Raw genomic sequence first — 23,306 nt, forward strand, 5'->3', positions numbered from 1 at the left:
GTGACTTTCTTACTATATGACCTCGGGCAAGTGGATTGACCTCTACCAATCTCAGTGTCCTTATCTGGAAAATGGAGGTGATGCTAGCACTTACCTTCTTGGGTGACTGTTGGCTGTGCTAGGGTCTGATTGCCAGGACAAGAAGGTCTGAGGGTGGGATAGCTCGTGCTATCCCCAGGAGGGGAGCCGGAGCAGAGCCTTAAACAATTTAGTGTTATACTTCAGCACAGAGTAGTGGCTGTGGGCTTGGGAAAGGTGGCCTGGAAGGGTGTACAATGAATGCGGCATCTGGAAATGTTATCTAAGGCTAGACTATTCAGGGTCTTCTAACTCATCAGATTTTCTCTTAAGTCTCGATTTTCTCCTAACGGCACTGACGAGCCATGAAAGGCTGCTGAGTGAGGGGTGAGGAAAGAGAAAGGAGATGATGCAACAAACTTCTGAGTCTAGGGGATCCAGGGTACCTTTAAGTTAACAAATTAGAAACTCCGACCCTTTCTCCTGTCGGTTTGAGAAACTGCCCGTTTTCCAGAGGGGGATAAGTGAGGCCCTAAGGAGGATGAGATTTGTTCAAGGTCACACAGGTACTTGACAATAGGGCTAGACACCCCCGGCTCGGGTTCCGCGATAGGGACAGTACTGCCACAAAGAAAAGCCACACCCACCAGCAGAGTTGGTAAACCACCTACCATCGGAGATGACGGCAGGAAGAGCCCACTCTAAGACCCCGAGAAACTTCTGCGGCACGGAACACGGAACTTTGGCACCCGGGGCCACGCCGGGCCTTTTTTGCCCGCGCGCCCCTTTTCGCCTTCCTCATTGGCTCATTCTAGGAAGGGCGCCGTCAGGAGGCCCTCTGGTCACCTTGTCCTCCGCGCGCTCTATGGCGAAAGGGCCCTGCGCAGGCGCGCGAAGGGAGCCTTCGGGGCCCGCGCTTTACGACACTTGTGCAGCAGCGGCAGCGGCAAGTCGGCACTCCTTCGCGACGATTCGGCCGGGTGCCGCTGGCGGCCGTTGCCAGGGTGGGGGTCGCTTTGCGGCATGGCGATGGCGGAGGGCGAGCGGACTGAGTGTGCTGAGCCCCCCCGGGACGAGCCCCCGGCTGATGGCGCTCTGAAGAGGGCAGAGGAGCTCAAGACGGAGGCCAACGACTACTTCAAAGGTGCGCCCGCCCTGGAGGGAGCGAGGGAGGGTGGAGAGCAGCCCCAAGTCAAGGGGTGCCGGGCCCGCGCGGAACCATGGCAACGCGGAGCGGCAGCCTGGGCGCGGGGCAGGCACTACCAAGTGACCGGGCGTGGGGAGGGTGAGGATGGCGCTACCAAGGGGCGACAGAGGGGGCTGCGGAGAGAAGGGGTGACACCTGGAAGTGGCGAGCGGAGCGGGTGCTAAGTGGGGAACTGAGGAGGGCGCTTTCAAGTGTGAAACGGGAGGGGGACCGGAATGGGAGCACCACCAAATGTGAGACCCCAGAGGTGTCAGCTTATGGCGCGACCTGAAGAGGGCGCTACCAAGTCGTGACAGGGGGCGGAGGAGTGATGGCGCTACCAAGTGGGGAGACTTCAAGTGGAGAGGCACCAGGTTGGGGGGAGGGGGGGAACTGTCCCGGTAGAGCAGGCGATCATGGGAATGGGAAATAGATCATAAGATGGGAGGGCCAGGAAGGAGGAGATTTGAGGTTACTCCAGGAGAGGGAAGGTTCTGGGGGTAGAGGTGAGGCAATCCAAGACTAGTATGACTTAGGATCTTAGGAAAGTAGGATGTGGACGCACCCATTCATTCATTGATTCGGTCCGTTTATTGAGCATCCGCTGCGTGCTAAGGACTGTGCTTGACTTTAGGTGCACAGCAGCAGGTGACACAGATGTGGCCCTGCCTTAGGTAGTTTGTCATTTAGCAGGAGAATCAGACATTGAGCAAACACACAGAGAAATAATAAAATACTTAGAAGCTGTGATGAGTCCTTTGCAAAAACCCCAAGTTGGAGGCCACGACCTTAGAGAGGTTGGTCAGGGAAGGCCTTACTGAGGAAAAGGCATTTCAGTTTCAGAGGAGAATTGGGAAGGAGTGTCCCAGGTGGGCGGTGCTGCCTGTGCTAAGGCCCTGAGGTCGGAAATGAAAGGAGACTGACTGGCTGGCTTGGCTGGAACTTTAACAAGTTAGCAGGGAAACAGATAAAAGATAAGCTTAGGACAGGGACCAGATTGCTTAGGGTTTCATAAGTCACTGCATAGACCAGTTCAGATTTGACTTGGCTCTCCCAGAGGAGCCCTTGAGTGGAGAGATGGACCAGCCTGGAACTCTCTGGTGAGGAATTTGGGCAGGATCAGCCTCTGGGTGGACTGGAACAGCCTGTGGGAATGGATGAAGTCACCTCGGAAGAGAAGGGGCTTAGGATAGAAACTCAAGGAATTCTAGTGGTTAGAACTGAAGAGGCTGCGTTGAAGTGGTCCTTGAGGTGGAAGGAAAACCAGGAAAACTGAGAGAAAGGAGTGCTTCTAGAAGGAGGGGATGTGCCTGAAATGAGATGCTGCAAAAGCCAGCACCGAGCATTGATCGTTGGATTTGGCTCTGTAACTTGTTGGTAGTAGCCTTGACCCAAGCCATTTCTAGGGGATGATGGGGCTGGTAGCCAGAGGGGAGGGTGCTGAAGAGTGAGTGGCAAATGAGGAAGTGGAGACAGCCGGTGTTGACAGGGGTCTTGAGAATTTTGGTTCTGAGGGGGAGTGGAGAAATTGGGGGGTGGGAGGACGCTGCTTTTTTTTTTTTTTTAAGAGCAGAAGAGACTAAGACTATAGACCAATAGAGCTGATCCTGCAGGAGAGAGAGGAGGCCCACAGCAGAGGGCCCTGGAGGTGGGGTGTGGTGTGGGAGGGATCTCCAGCCTTAGCAGAGAGCTAGCCTCTGCTGGGAAGATCAGGTCAGACCAGAGCAATGAGAAGGAGGTGGGACTGGTGAGAGGTGAGGCTGGAGGTAGATCCTGGAGGCGGGTCAGGGAGTGTGGATGTCATCATGAGGATGGCAGGAAGCCATGGGACATGTGAAGAGAGGAGCAACACAGGCTGCTTAGTGATGGAAGGGGATCCCCCAGTGGCCTTGCAGAGACCGGACCCAAGGATGAGGCTGGAGACCCAGAAAGAGACTAGGATGGTGGACAGGTGAGTGGGGGTGCTGCCCACCTGGCCGGAGAGACAGAAACCGACTCAAAAAGTGTTTCAGAGGGAGAAACACTTGGAGAGAGGGAACCCCAGGAAGGAAGAGCAGGATGCCAAAGGCCCAGAGGTGAGCCCAGCACCGAGGAAGTGAGCGGGGCTGGAGTGGGAGAGGCCAGAGTTGATGGTGAGGCTGCAGGGGAACTTGAGCGTCCCGCCTGGGGACTCTGAGGAGTCAGGGATGGTTCTGGGTGGGGAAAGGACGGGATGGGGTTTGTGCTTTAGGAAGACCCCCCTTGGAGGGGCAAGACCAGGGGCTGGGAGAGCTTGGGGGAGGCTGAGACAGGACCCTGGACAGGAGAGGATGAAGGCCAGACTGGGGCGGAGACGGGTATTCGGGATGGATGTGAAAGAAGAGATTTGAGAGACTTTCTGGAGGTTGACCTGACAGAACAAGGTGAATGCCTGGCTTTGAGGGTTGACGGATCAGGTGTCCCGGCCAGGGCCCAGTCTCCAGCCTGGGGCAGTGTGGAAGGTGAGACTGCCCCTGAAATAGGGCTAGAGAAGAGCGTCAAGCGTGGGGGCATATGCTGAGATGAGGGGAGAATTCTGGGAAACAGTGGGCCCTCCAGGGGGCTCCTTGCTCCCCCCGCCCCCAGGACCTGGGTTCTGAGCTCTGGGAGGCCTGAGACTGGGCAGGTAGCCAGCGGCGCTGGCACTGAGCTGGAATGGAGGGGGATGCCCCTCCTGGTCCAAGCCCCTTGCTGTCTGGCAGGCCGCTGTAGGCACCGAGGCCCAGTCCCCGGGGCTAGGGAAATAACAATAAAATGATTAATTACAGCTCGGCTTAATTGAGCCCCCATGGTGGCCAGGTACACCACTTTGTCTAATCTTCCCCCCCGGGCAATGGGAGGCAGGCAGGCCCTGTTTGTTTTATAGAGGAAGCTGAGGCTCCGAGAAGTGAAACCGCTTGCTCAAGGTCAGAGTGTGTGAGCAGCACCGCCCGGATTTCCCCCTTCCTCAACATGTGCTTGGCTCCCACATTCAGAGTCTTTACCCGCAGCCCTACCTGGAGCCGTGCTGGCCCCAGGGCGGTGAGGGGGCAGATGAGGGCCCCCAGGGGCTCGCAGGACCCTGGCTGGTTGACCCCTAGGAACTCTGGCCTGATCCAGAGGCCCCAGGAGGGAAAAGCCTGGTCCCTCGTGTCATTCACCCCTCTTCCACTCTCTCTGAGCCTCATCGCCCCCCACCGCCTTCTGTATAAAGAGAGGGGTTCCATTTAACCCCCAAGGAGCTCTCTGAGTCCAAGACTTCACATGGTTAAGAGCTCAGGCTGCCTGGGTTCAAATCTTGTTTCTTTGTCTTACCTGCTATGTGACCCCTGGGAAGACCTTACCTTCTCTGTGCCTCACTTTTCTCCTCTCTAAAATGGGGCCTCTCTTGAGGGTTATGTGCACGCATGTAGAGCGGGGCCGGCATCTGGTGTCGGGCAGCTGTGTGACGCCCAGGCCCCTCCGGCTTCCTCTCTTCTAGTCTCTTCCCTTCAGTGAGTCGCTCAGTCAGTTCTTTCATGAGCATCTGCTGATCGCTTTCTCGGCTGTAGCCACATTTCATCTGAGAGTTCCTTTAACCCTCACAGTCAGCCCGTGAGGTGGAGCCGGTTGTGCTTCCCACATTTCAGATGAGCAAACTGAGGTTCAGAGAGGGAGGCTGTCTGTCCAGGGTCTCGTGGTCAGGATCCTCAGAGCCCGATGTCAGGCTCCCCACCCCATGCCCAAAGGTATGGCAGGCACGCTGGCCGCCGGCCTCTGGAACCTGGCCAGGAGGCTGGAAGGAGTCCTCGAAGGTGTTGGCATTCCAGGGAGGGTCGGTCAGACTCCGGCTGCCTCGGTCCAGCCCGGCGTGTTTCTGGGAAGTCCTGGGCCTGCCCTCCAGGGCTCACCATCCTCAGGGAGACACACCCATCACCTTACAGTGACTGCCCAAACGGGGCAGGCCTGGGAGAGCAGAGCCCAGGGGCGGGGGCTGCCCGGAGAGGTCCCTGACCCCGCCTGGGTGTCAAGGAAGGCCTCTCAAAGGAGGTGACATCTGAGCCATTTGAAAGATTGCCAAACGTTAGCCTGCGGAAGGAATCGTTATACTGTTCCTGGTACCTCCCAGCACCTGGCTTCCTTCTCTACTGTTGGTGTGTCCTGTCTTTCTCTTTCTTTCCTATCTTCCTTCTTTCATTCATTCAGGAACCACTCATGGAGCCGGGAATCCTCTTCTTCCGTGCTTTTCTTCCAACTCACTCCTCCTCCTCCTCCTCCTCCTCCTCCTCCTCGTCTCAGCCCCAACATCCCCTCTGGGTGGCCCCAGCCACAAACACTGCGGGCGTCACTGTCTGCGGACGGTGATCTGTGTGCAGTGTGTCCCTCCCACCCTCCAGCTGGACCATGAGCCCCTGGACAGCAGGGTGGGGGGCTGCTGTGTCCTCAGACAGGGCCAGGGTTCAGAGTAAGACAGACAGCGCCCCTGCCCTTACAGGACTTAAGTTCACATTAGGAGGATGGGCCATAAGCAAACACAGCAAAGGAAAGTCCTGTTTTCTCAGATGCCTCTGGAGAAAAGAACAGTGGGAGGTAGGGCAGGAGTTCTCGTTTTAGGCTGAGGGACGGGAGGACTCTCTGAAACTTTAGCCCAGAGTGGGTATGTAAGTTGCCCCGGGACACGCAGCTAGCTAGGAGTAGAGTGGGGATGGGCCCAGTCTGCCTGCCCCCATGTCTGTGTCTGCCCCATGCCGGTCTCCCCCAGAGGCCACTGGTACGGAGGATGAACGTGGGAGCCCATGACGCTTGGCCTGACTCAGAATCCCTGTCTGCCACTTTCCGGGTGATGTGGTTTTCCTCTTAGAGCCTCATCTGGAAAGTGGGGCTAACGCAGCCGTCTTGGGGGTGCCATGAGGGTTCAATGTGGGGACCCGTGTTCCAAGAGCCCCCCAAGGCACTTGGCACATCATGTCCCCCCAGGTCGGGCACTCCCTCTGGCTTCAGTCTCCTGCCTGTTGGAGGCTTCAGTCTCCTGCCTCTTGGCCACGTGGGCCAAGACAGCTCTGCAGATAGAGACTGGGCGTCTGACCTTGAACGAGACCTCTGTGGCTTGCTGTAGAAGGAGCACCAGACGGTGCCTGTGCCGTGGGGACGTGTGGATGCCCCGGGTCGAGATGTAACGTGCAGGGCACGGCCATGGCTCACTTCAAATAAAATGGACTTTTCCCCTTGGCCAGGTGTCACGTCCTGTGGCTGCACCCTGCTCTGGCTGTGGACTTTGGGATGCATCCTGCCAGCCCCCCTGCCCTCACCTCCTGCCCTCCCCAGGTTCAGCCTGCCCCAGACACACCACCCGCTCGCTGGTCCTAGAACATAGTGCTCACCTCCCCAGTACCTTTGCACCTGCTGTTCCTTCTGTGGGGAAGCTCTTCCTGTGGTCTGGTTTATCGCTTCCTTTGAGTCTCTTTGATGTGTCGCCTTCCTGAGACCTTAGTAGGTCCCTTTTCCGTCCCCACTTCCTCTTCTTCTACTGGAACCCCTCTTTGGGCTTGTGTGCTTGCTCTGGGGCTCAGGGCAGACTCAGAGTTGCTGATTCCCATCTCAGGGCTGGCACTCATTAACATACCCTCTCCGGGGCACATTCAGAAGACCCTCCGGAAGTCCCAGAGGAACTGTTGCCCAGCTGGGGCCTTGGGGGATGATGGTTGGGTGGTCAGGTATGTGGAAGTGATTTAGGGAGTTAGGGATTTGGGCTTGGGCTCGGGTGGGACAAGTCAGGATGGGGAGCGGGCTGGAGAGATGTTTCTGAGCCCTGTTCTGGGCCTGAGTTTCTCCATCTGTAAGTGGGGGGACTGGCCAGTACCCAGCCTAGGACCCCTGCTGGCTGGGGGTGGCCCCCTTGCCTCATACCCCCCCGCTTCATCTTCACAGCCAAGGACTACGAGAACGCCATCAAGTTCTACAGCCAGGCCATCGAGCTGAACCCCAGCAATGCCATCTACTATGGCAACCGCAGCCTGGCCTACCTGCGCACCGAGTGCTACGGCTACGCGCTGGCCGACGCCACGCGGGCCATCGAGATGGACAAGAAGTACATCAAGGGCTACTACCGCCGGGCCGCCAGCAACATGGCGCTGGGCAAGTTCCGGGCCGCCCTGCGCGACTACGAGACGGTGAGCGGGCCTGAGCCGGGCTGGTGTTGAGGGCCGGGTGGGGCGGGCGGGCGCCGCCTCGTGCTTGGCCAGGCCTGACGGGCGAGGCGTGAGGAGGCTGTGCGCACGTTTACTCACCGCTCGCTCATCCAGCACACGCCAGCTGGCTTCACGGCCCAGCTCTGCCCTCGCTGCCTGGTGACCTTAGGCAAGTCACCTGGCCTCTCTCTGCCTTCTTCCCCACATCCCTGAAGTGGGAGGGCGAAGACCTACCTCTCAGGGTTGCTGTGAAGAGTCAATGAGCCTCTGCTTTTCAGGCATTTAGAGCAGCACCTAGCACGTGGTCAGCACATGCAGTTAACTATTCTGATTATTGTTGTTACTACTGCTGGTGAACAAGAAGCACACAGCCCTTCTGGTGGGGCTTATAATTTGGAGGAGGGCAAAAAATGAACCTGTCTTTGGGAGGGCAGACAGTCATTGCAGGTGAGGACATGGGCCTGGGAGAGAGAATAGGGCAGGATGCTGTAAGGGACGGCACACGGGGGTGTGTTTGGATGAGGAGACGGGAGAGGGGACCCGGAGGACAGCAAGGACTGGCCAGGCCACTCGCTCATCCACCGCTCCCGCCGCTGTCATTGCTCTGGTCGTGATGGGGGAAGGCCTCACAGAGCACGCCTGTGTGCCAGGCTTGTCCTCTCCCCTTCACGTCAGCCGGCTGAGTGACTCGTGTGGCAGTCCTGTGAGGCGAGAACTGTGGTTACCCCCATTGTACAGATGGGAAGACTGAGGCCCAGGAGGCTCAAGTCACCCACCCACCTGCATGCAGTGGGTAAGCAGTGGAGCTGGGGTCTCAATGCAGGCAGCCCAGCCTCTGGCCGGCATCTTCCCCCATCTAGAGAGTCACTTCTTGAGAGCAGGAGTTCTTTTTGTTCTGGGACTCTCCCTGGGACAGTAATTGACACCCAGCAGGGGCTTAGAGTTTGTTGAATGAATGATTGTCGTGCCTCCCTTACACACGCACACACCCTCACTCCCTCCTTCATTTCCTCCGTCCCACGCTCTGAGCAACTTCTGTTACACCAGGCGGGACGACACGGGAGGCCGAGAGCCGCGGGCTGCGGTTGGAGGGGGCAGGTCAGACAGCCGGGGCAGGCCGCTGGCCACCAGCCCAGAGCGGAGGGCGGCCTTCAGTGCAGGTTCGCGCTGAGCCCCAGGCCAGGGCACCCGTGGCAGGGCAGGGCAGAGGCAGGAAGGAGATGATTTAGAGCCCGAGAGGAGTGGAGGTGGGGGCTGGGGTGGCCACACCCCCCCCACCCGGGAGGATGGAGGAGGGAGCTGCAGAGCGGGGTCCTGACAAGCTTGGGCTTCCCATCCGTTCTCCAGCCTGTCTTTGGCCTGGGCCTGGGGTGTCCTCATTTGGCGATGGTGCTGAGAGGCGTGGCCACCTCCTGGGTGGCTCTGCTGAAGTGGTGTGAGAGCAGGTCACGGGGCCTGGAGGGTTCAGTAATGAGTAACTCAGGAGGGCAGTTGGGCTGGGTGGGGGCAGGTCTCCAAAGGTGGGGCGGGGCTGGGAAGAGAAGGGAGGTGGGCAGAAGATGGGAGGAGCCCCAAGTGCAGATCTGCACGGGGTCTTCCCTCCCAGGTTGCAGGGCTGTCTCCCCAGGGTCCTGAATGGAGGTTTTCTCACTGCTCTGACCCAGCCTGGGGCCTCGCAGCGCGTACTCCTGGAGCCTGAGATGGTCACTTCCAGCCGTCTCACAGGCATACACAGCTTTATCCCAGACCTAACAGGATTCCTGGGGGCCAGGTCACGGCTGCTGTCCCTGTCAGGGCTCTGCCAGCAGCCGTGGGGACCCCCTGCATGAGCCTGAGGTCCTTGCCTGCCTGGACCACCCGCCTGCCTGCAGGCTGTCCTTCCTGACACATTTCATCAGACTCTGGTTGCAGGGCAGAGGAGCCAGCCTGGGGTGGCTCCCCATGCAGTCTCTACCTCCAGAGCTATTGTGTAGTGACACGCTGGGGATTCGCGGAGGATGGGCTCAGACAGCTCTTCAGTCGTGGCACCGCTGGAGGCGGAACAAGACTCGACCTTGGTTAGAGCATCACGCAGCCTGGCCCTCAGGTGAAGGGCCTTTGCTTTCTCAGCCTCAGTTTCCCCCTCTGCACGCTCGCTGCGGGCCCAGCTCTGTCGCGAGCTCTTTATGTGCTTTGTACATGAAGGAAAATGGATTCACCATTTTACAGCACGGAAACTGAGGTCTAGAGAGATGATGTCCCTCCTCCAAGGTCGCCCAGCAGAGACGAGAGACTTGAACCCAGAGTCCATGCTTGTAATGCTCAGTGGGCTGTTTGAGACCAGCACTTCTGTCTTCATCAGATGGACTAGAGAAGACAGCAGTTCAGTTTGGAGGAAGTACACACATGTGTGTGTGTAAGGATATTTTTCGTTTATGTGAATACGGGTGTGTATGAGGTGTGAATTCTTACCTTGAGTCATGGTCTCCAGTTCTGCAGGTCACTCGTGCAGGGGCTGGATGCACCAGCTCCATGGTCAGGTTGCCAGGCTGTGAGCTGTGTAGCTCTGAGCGCTTTGGATCTCTTGCCTCAGTGGCCTTGTGAGGACTCAGTGAGAGTAGGGCCCCCACTCAGGGGCATTTTCTGGGTGCGCTTTCTCCTGGGGGTGTCTGGGAAGAGCCCACAGCCCCCCAGGAAGGGCTGTGTGCAGGCACGGGGCCTTGTTAGGGGCTGGGGGCTCGGGGGTGTCTCCACTCTGCTCCGCCTCCAGGGCAGGGGCTGATCGCCCCTCTCCAGGTCTGTGTTGAATCCCCCCACCAACGCCTCTCTCTCATCTCCAAGTTCATTCTTTCATGGGGCCCCTGGCTCCAGGATTCCCCACCACTTTACTGGGTCCTCTTCTCGGAAGATTCCGCCTGTGTTCTCTCCTGTCTGCGGCTGGAGCTCAGACAGTCATGAGGGCCCAGGCCAGGTCTGGGGTACTCCTTCTATACTCCCCACCTCCTCCCGGACTTCCTGGGTTTGGAGGGTTTGCAGTCCCATGTGGTGACACTGGAGGTTTTACTTCAGAAACAGGATGAGCGTGGTTACTAGGCACCACCCAGATTCGCTGGGGATGTCCCGTTGCATGGAGCGTGTGCTCTGGGTCACCTTCCTGAAATCGTAGAGTTCCCGTTTCCCAGATACACGCCAGCCCCGTGGCATCACGTGGGGGTCAAGAGCCCTTGTTACCATTTCATCGGTCTGAGTCCCTGGAGTTACTGCCTGGAAATACTCTCAGCTGAAACCACTTTGTAAAAACAGCTGTTTATTCTGAGAGCGTTGTGGTTTCACATGAAGGCATAAGGGGTAATGCAGAGACCCCACGGCCCCACTTTCCCCCAGTGACATGCCTGGCATCACCGTCACAGGATGCTGACCGGACACAACCCAGACCCCACTTGCTGTGAGATCCCTCTTAAAGAGAAGTCCAGCATTCACTTCTGAGCCAACAGGCCTCGGGGCCTCCCTGGCTGCAAGGCCTGGAGGCAGGCTGGAAGGCCTGGCCCCAGGGCCTGCTCTTAGGACCGGGATCCACAGCATGTCCCTGGAAGGCGTTTCGGGCGCTGTGGGGACAGTGGCAGTAGGTGGGGAGGGGGACCCGTCCCAGCGTGCGCCATGGGAGCAGGATCTTCAGCGGGGAGAAAATGGAATCCTGGCTTCCTGGGTCAGTGACTTCACCTCTCCGGGCCTCCGTTTCCCTGTCTGTCCATGAGGTGAAGCTGTGATGACAACACAGAGAGCTGCTCTGAGGAGAAAGTGAGGGGGTCATCGCCTACAGCGTCAGACACAGAGAGAGTTTAGCTGTGCGCTGTTACTGCTCCGTTCCTTTGTTCCCGGGGTCATCAGTGTTTGCTTCCGGCCTGTACCCCGGCCCACGAGTTCTCTGAAAAGAGGGCGCTGGCTCAGAGGAAATGCTTAGTGGGGCATCCGTCCACTCAGGGCGCTCCTTACGCCTGGGACACAGCCTCAGCCCTGCCCTCGTGGCCACGACCACCTTCCACTGGGGAGGTAGAGACGTCTCCTGCGGTGCTCAGGGCTGGGGCGGGGCGGTGGGGGGTAGCCCAGGGCACTGTAGGAGCCCGGAGCGGGTGCCTGACCCAGCCTGGGAGATGGGAGAGGGCCGGGGCGCGGTGCTGAGACCTGGAGGAGGAGAAGGCAGGGCTGGAGAGCCACTGAGGGTGGACGTGAGGTGTTCTGGGCCATGGGTGTGCCAGCCTGCAGGTGAGAGGAGGCCGGCACGTTTGGGGACTTGTGGCTTTGGTCTGGCTGGTTTGCGCTGGGCAAGTAGGGAACGCAGAGGGCTTAGGCGGGCCCTCGTGGGCCAGGCAGAGTGGCGGTTTGGACTTAACTCTGGGCCGTGGACTCCTAACCTCTGCTTGTTGGGAGGGACTCCCGGGGCTGTCTGGGGCCGCCTCTCTTCCAGGCCTTGCGCCACACCCCACCGCAGGTGGGGCCACCTGGCAGGGCGCCTTGGCCCGAGCCTGCCCCGACCGGCTTCCTGCCACCGGCCTGGTCTGCACGCCCGTTCTCGGGGGTGAGCCACACTGCCCCTTGGGGCCCATCAGCAGACACCTTTGCCCCGGCTTCTGACACACTCAGCCAGGCTTTCCACCAGGGCGCATTCCCCGCCGGGCACTCCCGTTTTCTGCACCCTGGCACAGGGCTGTGGGAGCCCACTCCTGGGGACGCCAAGAGGAGGGGCAGGTCAGGCAGGGTCCACTGATAATTTCAGGAAGGGTTAGAGGTCACTGAGGCTCAGAGGGGTGAATTCATTTGCCCAAGGTCACCCAGCACGTAAGTGGCAGAGCTGGGGTCTGAATGCAGCCCCCGCTCCCTCTGGACTTGGGGGATCAGAGTCCGTAGGAAGCGAGACAGAAAGTAGTGGGAGGTGGGGAGGGGCTCCTCTTCATGGGACCTGAGTGTGTCCCACGGCCAAGCGCCCAGTGCTTCCTGCATGCGATCCCGTGTCATGGACACGGCAGCGCGTGCAAGGGGCCGTGGGTGACTCACACTGCTGCACACCCTTCACAAGTGTTTGCTCGTTCCGTCCTCCCGTCCTCCGTCCTCCCGGCGGCCCTCAGGGTTGATGCTCTGTCGCCTCCACCTTCCTCAGGAGGGAACCAAGGGAACTCACTGGTCCTGGGTCTCCCCAGGGCCCGAGGTTGAGCCCGGGCGCGTGACCACCAGGTGCCAGCGGCTGCCCGCAGAGCTCGGGCTGCATGCCAGGCCCGTGCTGGTTCCTTATCCTCCCCAACAGCCTGTCACCTCCCCCACCTCATAGATGAGAAAACAGACTCTGGGTTATCCAGCCAGGCATTGCCTCTTCGGTTGAGTCGGGCTGTAAATCATGACTTCGGATCCAGCCCACGGGGTCCTCTCAGCCCCTCAGGTTCCAGCGAGGAAGCCGGAGCAGGGCCAGTTTTATTTTGACGATGGTCAGAGCGGTGGTGTGTTAAGAGCATCCGAATGGGTTAATACGTTTTCCCTCCCGGCAGCCCCGTGTGGGCAGCCTGTCGCACCCAGTTTGGGGACTCAGAGACCAAGACCTAGAGAGGGAGCGAGTCAAGGCTTGCACCCCTCGTGCATGGGGCCGGGTGCTCTGCTCAGCGTCCGTGGCGCCCCAGGCCAGGCCAGCCAAGGGCAGTCATGGTGCCCCTGCCTCGCCTGGGTGCTGAAGCCTCTTTCCTTCCTTCTGTCCTCTCTTGTCCGCCTTGCGTACCAGGTGGTGAAGGTGAAGCCCCACGACAAGGATGCCAAGATGAAGTACCAGGAGTGCAACAAGATCGTGAAGCAGAAGGCCTTCGAGCGGGCCATCGCAGGCGACGAGCACAAGCGCTCCGTCGTGGACTCGCTCGACATCGAGAGCATGAGTGAGTCGGTCTCAGGTGCCCCACTGTGCCAGGCGTGCGGGGCGCCTCTGGTCCCCATGCCCACGTGCCGTCTGTGCTCCTGGAGCCCCCGCAGTCCAGAGCGGGGGCTGGAGGCTTGGTGCGGGCGGGCTGCCTTGCTGTACCCGTCCCGCAGTCGCACCCACCCGTCACGGGCCTGATTTGCCCATAGGTCCTTTGGTGCTCAGAGGCGTCTGTCATTCTTTCCACGGATGATTATTGGGTCCCTACTGTGCCGCTGTTGTGGGCACTGGGGATACAGCTGTGACCCAAACAGCCCCTGCCCCCTTGAGCGGGTGTCCTAGTGGGGAGAGAGGACTGATAGTTCACGTGTTAAATGCTAGCAGATCAAGCCGGGGGGAGAGGCTGCCAGAGAGGGGGCGCCCCGTAGGTGGGAGGTCAGGGAGAGGGCCTGTGAGCCTGCATGAGCAGGAAGAGCCAGCGTGAGAGGCCCCAGCCGGGGAGCGGAGTCTTCACCCCATCCCCTCAACCTGTGTGTCCAGCGCTGAGCCTGCCCCGTGCCTGGGGGCCAGGCTCCACTTCCCACCCTGACAGTGGCCGCGGCCCCTGACTCTCCTCCCCCCTTCACACGCCAGCCATCGAGGATGAGTACAGTGGGCCCAAGCTGGAGGACGGCAGGGTGACAATCGCCTTCATGAAGGAGCTCATGCAGTGGTACAAGGACCAGAAGAAGCTGCACCGGAAGTGCGCCTACCAGGTAGGTGCCAGAGCTCGGGACCTGGGTAGCGTCAGGGTGCTGGCCCGGCCTGAACCCCACCACCGCGGGGCCGCGGGGAGCAGGGCGGTCCCACCGGCTGACGCTTGCTGAGCCCACGGTGTGCTGGGCAGCCTGCAGATGAAGTCTTCATCTCTAGCATTTCCATCGGTTACTTTTTTAATAGCTTTCGTCTCTCAGCCCCATATGTTCATGCATGTCATTTACCTTTTCTGTGAGATCCTTCAACACATTTTCCACACAGTTATTTTAAAGTCTCTGTCTAGATCTCCCACCATCTGGGTCAGCTCTGGGTCTGCTTCCGTTTATCTGCTCTTCCCGTCTTACTGCGTTTTTCTCGTGGGCCAGACATTTTGTGTAGAAGCGCAGTAGCGATGGAGGTGGATACCTCTCCTGCAGACATGGGCAGGCCCTGCTTCTGTTGGGCTGCCAGAGTGAGGGGCTGTGTCTGTCCCCCCTGCAGTTCAGGGGCAGCTCGAGTTGGAGCTGGTTTCAGATGTGTTCAGAGGGGAGTCAGGACTCTCCAGGCGCAGGGCTCGGGATCTTCGCCCTGGCGGCATCCCAGGGACACCTGTACGCCGTCAGGCCTCCAGCTCACAGAGCTGTAGGAAAGCGCTCTGATGTTCAGCCCTGCTGCCAGAGGCTGGGGTGTCTGAGGGGCGCTCTGCTCTCAGTCTCGCCCCCACTTTTGTACCTCAGGTGGCCCCGGTCCACCACGTCGCCTCTGTGTGGCCATGGGAAAGAAAACGCAGGCTCAGGCAGAGGCGCTCTGTCACGCCCGCTCCCCTCTCGGCCTTGCCCTCATGCTGCACCGACGGGAGTGGGGGGCGGCACAGTCACCATCTCTTCCCGGGAGGAGCTTGTCGCTCACTCTCTTGCAGTTTGACTCATTTAGGTTTCTTTGAGTCCTCACTCTGAGATGTTTCAGGGTGTTCTTTGTTTTTTCTTTTTTCTTCTTGTTTCTTGGCTTGTTTCCATCATTAAGGCAAGAGTGACAACCTTTTATAAGGTTCTACATTCTGACCAGAAATGGATACCTCCTACTTTTCTTTGTTAGCACTGTTTTCCCAACTTTTTACTTAGCAAATTGATAAACCCACAGAAGTCAAAAGCCCAGCACAGTTAACATCCATAGCCCCTTCACTTAGTCACCAGTTATTAAGATATTGACACTTTCGCTCTATCTTTCTATGTATATGCATGTGTACACACACACAATGTTTTCTTTTTTTCCTTCTTCCTGAACCATTTGAGAATATGTTGTACCATAACCTGTGTCCCCTAAAAACAGGACATTCTCCTGCAATCTATAGTCATTCCCATCTTGGAAATTTGGTGGTGATACAATGATACTGACTGAAGCAGGCAGTCCACAGGCCGGCCATTATTGCAAACACTGTCAGGGGTACACGATGTTGTCAGGTCCGTCTTCAGTCCGTAAGGACTAACACTGTCTGTATTTTCAGGCTGATATTTTAGTTTTCCCCAGTTTTTTCCGCCAAACATCCTTTTTAGCTGTGCCTTTTTTTTTTTTAATCCGGAATCCATTGAGAGATCAGTGATTTCATATGGTCTGCCATTTTACTTTTTTGTTCATTTAGAGCAGCCTCATGCATTTTGGGGAGATTTTTGTGACCTTGACACTTCGATGTTTGCAAGCCAGCTAGTCTGTTAAACGTTCCGTATCTGGATTCATCCCACGTGGCTCTGCCTGATGCTGATCGTTTTAAGAGAAATGGAGAATCTGGGTTTTCCCATGAAATGGTCCTCATGTTTTAATGCCGCATAGCCCACTAGGGTCACAGGCTCTGTTCCCAGCGGGCCCGCGCTCGGCCAGGCCTCTCGTGCCCCCTCCTCCCCTCTCCCCCGCCCTCCACCCAGCAGCATCTCCTGGCCAGTCTGGTCTCCCCGGGGCTGGGGTGGGCGGCTGGCCCTCCAGCTGGCCCCACTCACAGCCTGCCCTGCCTTCCAGATTCTAGTACAGGTCAAAGAGGTCCTCTCCAAGCTGAGCACGCTCGTGGAGACCACGCTCAAAGAGGTGCGCACTGGGGGCGGTGTGCGGGCGGGCGGGCGGCTCCCTGGCTGGGAAGGGGCCACGGAGCTCAGAAACTCACAGAACCCCCCCCCAACCCCCTCCCCACCCCCTGGCTTGGTCTCCCTTCCTCCCCACCCTGTGTCTCTCCTATTCCTCTCCTCCCCTCTGCATTTCTGTGCTCCCCGCCTGTGTCTGTTGCATGGTTCTTCTCCGTCCACTGTGACCTCTCACCCCTCTTCTCCGCTCTGCCCCCTCCCCACATCTCTCTCTGGGCCCCTCCCTCTCCGGCGGCCTCTTTTCTTCCAGACAGAGAAGATTACAGTGTGCGGGGACACCCACGGCCAGTTCTATGACCTCCTCAACATATTTGAGCTCAACGGTTTACCCTCGGAGACCAACCCCTACGTATCCTTCCTCAGAAGGGCCAACCCCTCCTCCCCGGCCTCTCCTCCCAAATGTGGGGTGCAGGAGGGAGAGGACTCCCTGCCTGAACCTGAGAAGGGAGGGGCCTGATGAGCACCCTGGCCCCGAGCCGGGGTGGAGCAGCCGGCAGCCTTGCTCTCCCGGCTCCGGGGCCAGACAGGCCCGGGCTGGTGCCCGCCTGCTGTGACCTGGGCACGCGGCCAGTGCGTCCGAGCCCCAGCTTCTCCTCGTCTTGAAACGGGGCTGGATGTATGTGCTGCTGCAGAGCGCGTACGTGAGGGTGGGGCAACCCTGCCCACGCCTGGCTTCCCTCTTGGCCGTGCCCTTTTCCGACTGTGTGACTCGGGCAGGTCTCTTCACCTCTCAGTTCCTCAGGTTCGTCGTTTGTAAAATGGATCTGCCTCATTGGGCTACTGAGAGGGGTAGCGTGTTCATACCTGTGACAGCCTCGGGGGCCCCAGTCCTCATTGTATGAGTGTTTGCTCACGTTAGGATAATTGCTTGATGAATGGCCACTGGGCGGGGCTACCAGGCCCATGTCCTGTTTGCCCTGTGACTTTGGGCCTGTATTTGGGGGAGAGCTCAAGCAGGCTAACCTCCCAGGCTCTCTCTGCCGTCAGTTTCCCTGAGAAGCAGGCGAGATTGGGGACCTTGGTACCTCCTGAGGCTCAGAGAGGCCAAACTACTGGGCCAGACCCAAAAAGTGAGGAGGGCCCAGGTGCCCCGAGCCCTGCTGGCATTCTTGACCCCAGGGTGGTGCCAACAGGAACGGGGTTGGAGGGGTTGGGGAGGGAGCACTCCCCCTTATTTTCCTTAGCAGGGCAGATATTTAATGGCGACTTTGTGGACCGTGGCTCCTTCTCCGTAGAAGTGATCCTCACCCTTTTTGGCTTTAAGCTCCTGTACCCAGATCACTTTCACTTACTTCGAGGTGAGCTGGGGGGTCAGTGTGGGGTCTGGGGGATCAGTGTGGGGTCTGGAGTCACTGAGGGGTCTGGGGGGTCAGTGTGGGGTCTGAGGTCAGGGTGGGGTCTGGGGGATCAGTGTGGGATCTGGGGATCAGTGTGGGGTCTGGGGGATCAGTGTGGGGTCTGGGATCACTGTGGGGTCTGGGGTCAGCGTGGGGCCCTGGGGGATCAGTGTGGGGTCTGGGGTCAGTGTGGGGTCTGGGGGATCAGTGTGGGGCCATGGGGGATCAGTGTGGGGTCTGGGGGATCAGTGTGGGGTCTGGGGTCACTGTGGGGTCTGGGATCAATGTGGTGTCTGGGGGATCAGTGTGGGGTCTGGGGGATCAGTGTGGGGTCTGGGGGATCACTGTGGGGTCTGGGGGATCACTGTGGGGTCTGGGGGATCAGTGTGGGGTCTGGGATCACTGTGGGGTCTGGGGTCACTGTGGGGTCTGGGGTCAGCGTGGGGCCGTGGGGGATCAGTGTGGGGTCTGGGGGATCAGTGTGGGGTCTGGGATCACTGTGGGGTCTGGGGTCACTGTGGGGTCGGGGTCAGGGTGGAGTTTGGGGGATCAGTGTGGGGCCTGGGGTCAGTGTGGGGTCTGGGGTCAGGGTGGGGTCTGGGGGATCAGTGTGGGGTCTGGGGTCACTGTGGGGTCTGGGGTCAGGGTGGGGTCTGGGGGATCAGTGTGGGGCCTGGGGTCAGTGTGGGGCCCTGGGCAGGGCACGTGCAGGGTAGTGAGTGCAGGTGTGTTTGCCAGGCCTTCACTGAGATCGTGCACGGGGCTGCCCTGTGAGGTTGGGCAGGTTGTGCGCTGTGCGTCAGCAAAGCATTACTGGGGCTCTGTGGGCCCCAGTGAGGACTTTGGTCACGGGAGGCCTCTGAGCGGAGGAGGGTCAGGGCCCGTCTCTGGTATTAATAGAACCTGTGGGCCTCCATGTGGGGAACAGACCAAGAGCTCAGAGAGGGAGCAGGGAGACTGGTGGTAGCTGGACCCAGGTGGGAACAGTGGTTGGAAGGGGGCTTCGCTTTTCAAGTAGAGCCTCAGTGTCTGCTGGTGGGCTGGATGCAGATGTGAGAGAAAGGAGGGGTTGGAGGGGAGCACTCCTGGGTTTTGGCTGGAGCATCTGGAGAGCCGTGGCTGTCACTGAGAAACTTGGGGGGTGACGGAAAGAGCAGCGTATGGGCTGGAAGGTGGGGAGCTTGGATCTGGATGTGGCTGTGAGGCGGAGAGGAGATATCTAGGAGGCCCCTGGGGGCTATAAAGTGGGGATTCCTCAACGTATGTGTGGCGTTGGGCTGGATCAGCTCACCAGGGAGTGAGGACCGAGGGGGAGCCCCTGCCTGCTGTGGCGGGGGGGGGGTGGGGGGGGGGCAGTGCACAGGAGAGGCAGCCAGGAGTGGAGGAGAAGCGGGACGGAGTGAGGACAGTGGGCTGGGTTGGGCTCTGAGACGCATGAGCTGGTCCAGTGGCAGAGACTCTGCACTCGCAACGCGGAGGGCCCAGGTTCAATCCCTGGTCAGGGGACAGGAGTGCTGATGCCCTCAGGTTCACACCCAGGTTCAAGGAGTTCTTGCAGTGCGCCTGGCACGTGATGCAGATCCCATGAGTTCCTTCTGCAGGCCTCCTTGTAGGAGGAGGCGAAGAGCTGGACTCAACAGTCCAGCCTCGGCTGCCGTGGGGGGCCTGGCCTCCCCCAGCCCCAGAGGGAGGAGGACTGTTTCTGGTGGGAAGTAGAAGCCCAGGCATGGGACTGGCCCACGGCAGGCACTCTGCAGGGGGCTCCTTTCTTCTTCTCCAAGACCCCCCCCCTTGCTTGATGCTTCTAGCATAAGTGTGGCTGGTTCTTTAAGAAGGAATCCGAGTCTCATGGGGATAAGGGACATGCCTCTGGCCACTTAGGGTCAGGACCAGGGCTGAACCTAGGCCTCTTGACACTCCGTGGTGATCAGGGCTGGCCTGGACCTTGTGACCACGCACCCATGGATCTTCTCAGCCTGTTTGCCCCTCTGGACAGAGGGCTGAGAACAGCGTCTCCACCTCGCGGGCTTTCTGGGAAGGACCCGCAGGGAGCTGCGTGGATGCCGCTGGCTGGGGCTGCCGCGTGGTCCTCCTTGGCCTCGGCTGGGGTTTGAACTGGAGGGCGTCCTGCCCAGCGGCGGGGTGCTGAGGTTTCTCTTCATCCTGCTGTCGGCCAGGCAACCATGAGACGGACAACATGAACCAGATCTATGGCTTCGAGGGGGAGGTGAAGGCCAAGTACACAGCCCAGATGTACGAGCTCTTCAGCGAGGTGTTCGAGTGGCTCCCGCTGGCCCAGTGCATCAACGGCAAAGTGCTGGTGAGGCAGGCTCCCCTGGCAGCCGCCCCAGGAGGCTTCGAGGCAGAGGGTGGGGGTGTGGCCGGCCCCTCCCCTCACACTGCTGTCCCCGCCTGACCCCAGATCATGCACGGGGGCTTGTTCAGTGAAGACGGCGTCACCCTGGACGACATCAGGAAGATCGAGCGGAGTCGGCAGCCCCCAGATTCAGGTGACTGGGTGGCCAGGGGCAGCCACTCCCTCTCAGGGCTCGCGGGCCCCAGCCCTGCCTGCACGGACGAAGGACAGCGAGGCCAAGCCTCATCTTCCTCTCCTGCATGTTGGGTCCATGCACCTCCCTCTTGGGGTGGCACTGGCCAGGAAGCAGGAGTGTCTGCAGTAGTCATTTATTTAACTCCCTCCAGGGGCCTCCCTGGCGGTCCAGTTGTTCGGACTCCAAGCTTCCACTGCAGGGGCCCGGGTTCCATCCCTGGTCAGGGAATTACAATCCGGTATGCTGCAAGGGGCAGCCGGGAAAAAAAAACAACTTAAAAACATACTCCTTCCAGCTTTGGGGGTCATACAGATTGAATGGGGTCTGGCGGGAGGTCGGCAGGGAGGCCTGTGGTGACCCAGATCCCCACCTCATGGGCCCCGCGTGCCCTCCTTGGAGGGCGGCACCATCGCCCAGCCCCTGATGCTCATCTCTGTATCCTCCAGGTCCCATGTGCGACCTGCTCTGGTCAGACCCGCAGCCTCAGGTGAGTCTGCCCGGGGCCGTGGTCGGCGGGTGTGGGCTATGGGCAGGACTGGCGGGGCGGGGGGAGTAGACGCCCTGAGCTGCATGTCTCCCCAGAACGGGCGCTCGGTCAGCAAGCGGGGCGTGAGTTGCCAGTTCGGGCCCGACGTCACCAAGGCCTTCCTGGAGGAGAACAAGCTGGACTACATCATCCGCAGCCACGAGGTCAAGGCTGAGGGCTACGAGGTGGCGCATGGCGGCCGTTGCGTCACCGTCTTCTCTGCCCCCAACTACTGGTGCGTCCCCACCTCCCGCCCGCTGGGCCGCTCTTCCCAGCCCACTGGTTTTCTTTTCTTTTTTTTTTTTTAACTTTTCATGATAGAAAATTCCAGAGATACGTCAGATACTGTAATGAACGCCCACATATCCGTCACCCAGGTTCAACAGTTACCGACTCTCCCCTCCCCCGCCCCCGCCATGGACTCTTAGGGAGCTAACCCCAGGCATCCTCTCTTCCACCCAGTGATGGCCCAGGGCGTTTCTGAAGGAAGGAACTCTTCTGTACGTAACCGTGATAACCACGGCCAGTCCTTCAGGTCACCTGAACCCCGCCAGAGTTCCCTTTCCCCATGTCCCTCCTCAGTGTCTCTTTGCAGTTGATTGCTTCCAAGCAGGACCCAGACGCGGACCACGTTTTCAGTCTCCTGGTCTTCGAGTTTCCCGTCCGTCTTGCCCTCTGCTTTGCTAGTGTTTAGTCGAAAAAACCAGAGTCTCCCATGCTCTGGATGAGACTTAAGTCCATCCCAGCTGGCCGGTCACCACTCCGCTCTGTGCCCCGTGTTGCCTGGTGGTTAGAGCCAGGGCGTGGTCAGATCGGGACCGTGTTTTGGCCTGAGCCCTGCCTCCACCCTCTGCCCGTCCTGTCACTGCTTCCCGGGCCTGCTCCTCTGTCTGGGCTCCCAGGTCCCCTCTCCACCTCGCTTCCTCTCGCCTGGCATCTGTGTCCCTGTCTCTGTGTCCGGGACCCTTCTCCCTGCTCCTCCTTCATCCCCCAGCCCCTCCCAGCCTCTGACTGACCACACGGCCCCTCTGCTCTTGTCTCCGCAGCGACCAGATGGGGAACAAAGCCGCCTACATCCACCTCCGGGGCTCCGACCTGCGGCCGCAGTTCCACCAGTTCACAGCAGTGGTGAGTCCGCTCCCTGCCCCGGGTCCTCAGCTCTCCCCAGCCTGGGCCGGAGGGGAGAGCCGTTCTCAGGGGAGGGCTGGTTTCTGCCTCTGGAGCTCCGAGGACCCTCCTCCCGCCCCACCCCCGCTGCCCGCCCGTTTCTGTGTCTGACTGTGTGCCTCTGGTTTCTTTCGCAGCCTCACCCCGACGTCAAGCCCATGGCCTACGCCAGCACGCTGCTGCAGTTAGGGATGATGTGAGGCCTGCGTGGCAGGGCCCCGCTCCCCATCGACCCCAGGCCCGGCCCAGGGCAATGTTGGACCCCCTTTTACTTTGTAAAGTTTGTATTTATTCCCCTTTAGGTTTGCAGAGGGGGTGGGGGGCTGGCCAGACGGTCTGCTCCCCCGGCAAAGAAGGAGGAGGTGGAGAGGCTGAGGGTGGGGCTCCGACCGGGCATTCTGGAGGAAGGCCAGCGCAGCCGTGGGGGGCGGGGCCCAGAGGCTTCCCCGCCCCCCTTGCTTGCATGGCCCCTCCCCTGCTAAAGCAATAGGGCCCCGCCATAGGAAGACCCCTGGAAGGAGGGTCGTCAGGGAGGCCTCACCTGCACCCCCCTCCTGGCAGCCCCAAGGTGGGGCTCGGCTGGGGCACACCCCCTTCCCCAGCTATTTTATGTCTGTAATTAAATATGTTAAAATAAAGTCATTATTGTAAGTCAGCTCGTCTCGGACGGTGGGGCCTCGGGAGCTGCCGGCATTGGGGTGACCATTTCATTAGGGGATCCGGAGGGGTGCAGGGGGGCCATGAAGTCCTACCACCTCTGTGCCTCTCATCTCTCTGGAGCTGGACAGGCCCGTCCTGGGGCCAACCGGCCAAGCAGCCTCTGTGTCTGCTGTCCTAGCAGGCTCCTGGGGCGAGTTCTGCCGCCTGGGACAGAGAACCCCATCCACAGCTCACGTGCAGGCGGGACCCCCGACCCCTCACCCCTCGTCAGCGAGTGTTCACTGAGGCAGCGCAGGTCAGCCTTGCCCTCGCCCGACCCCTCTCAGGGAAGGCCAGTCTCGGTTCTCACCTCACAACGAAGCAGATGTCTTTCCCCGCCAAAGCAGACTGGAGGTGTTTTCTGCCCCTTTGGCTTTTATTCTCCCATCTATATTTCAGTTTTTAAGTCTGAGCTCTAAATGAGGCGACTTCAGTCGTGATTCTGTGGAGCATTCAGAATAGCCCTACGGGTAGGTCCGCTTCTCCAAAGCCAGCCGGGTGGCTGTGAACCAGTGGGTGTGAACCACCTCCCTGGGGGAGTGCGCGCTGTCTTGAGGAAAATAAGCACAAAGCCCCCGTGTGCCGATTGCGTTTGCTTCTTGTAAGAAATGAGTTCTGAGGAGCCCTCTGGATCTGCAGGTGGAATTCCGGCAGGTGAGACCCCACAGGGGGACCCGCTTGCCACTGCAGTCTCGGACGAGTCGGCCACTGCAGAGTCGGCCCGCCAATGCAGGAGACAGGGGTTCAATCCCTGATCCTGGAAAATCCTACATGCCCCAGAGCAACTAAGCCCGTGTGTCACAAGTACTGAGCCTGGGAGCCGCAACTACGGAAGCCTGGGTGCCTGAGAGCCTATGCTCTGGAAGCCACCACAGTGAGAAGCTCCCGCACTGCAACTAGAGAGGAGCCCTGGATTGCCGC

General features: G+C 59.6%; 1 protein-coding gene across 1 annotated transcript; it reads left to right on the forward strand.

Moving 5' to 3' along the window:
* Nucleotides 1-897: 897 nt before the first annotated feature.
* On the forward strand, nt 898-22,338 carry PPP5C (protein phosphatase 5 catalytic subunit). Its single transcript, XM_065926357.1, has 13 exons — nt 898-1,162; nt 7,109-7,350; nt 13,112-13,259; nt 13,874-13,995; nt 15,986-16,051; nt 16,355-16,453; nt 17,297-17,402; nt 19,619-19,761; nt 19,864-19,951; nt 20,440-20,480; nt 20,576-20,754; nt 21,566-21,647; nt 21,824-22,338. The coding sequence occupies exons 1-13, from the start codon at nt 1,042-1,044 to the stop codon at nt 21,884-21,886; spliced, it is 1,500 nt and encodes a 499-aa protein (XP_065782429.1). The 5' UTR covers nt 898-1,041; the 3' UTR covers nt 21,887-22,338.
* The last annotated feature ends 968 nt before the right edge of the window (nt 22,339-23,306 follow it).

Source organism: Muntiacus reevesi, chromosome 2 (assembly GCF_963930625.1).
Source record: "Muntiacus reevesi chromosome 2, mMunRee1.1, whole genome shotgun sequence".
Lineage (NCBI taxonomy): Eukaryota > Metazoa > Chordata > Mammalia > Artiodactyla > Cervidae > Muntiacus > Muntiacus reevesi.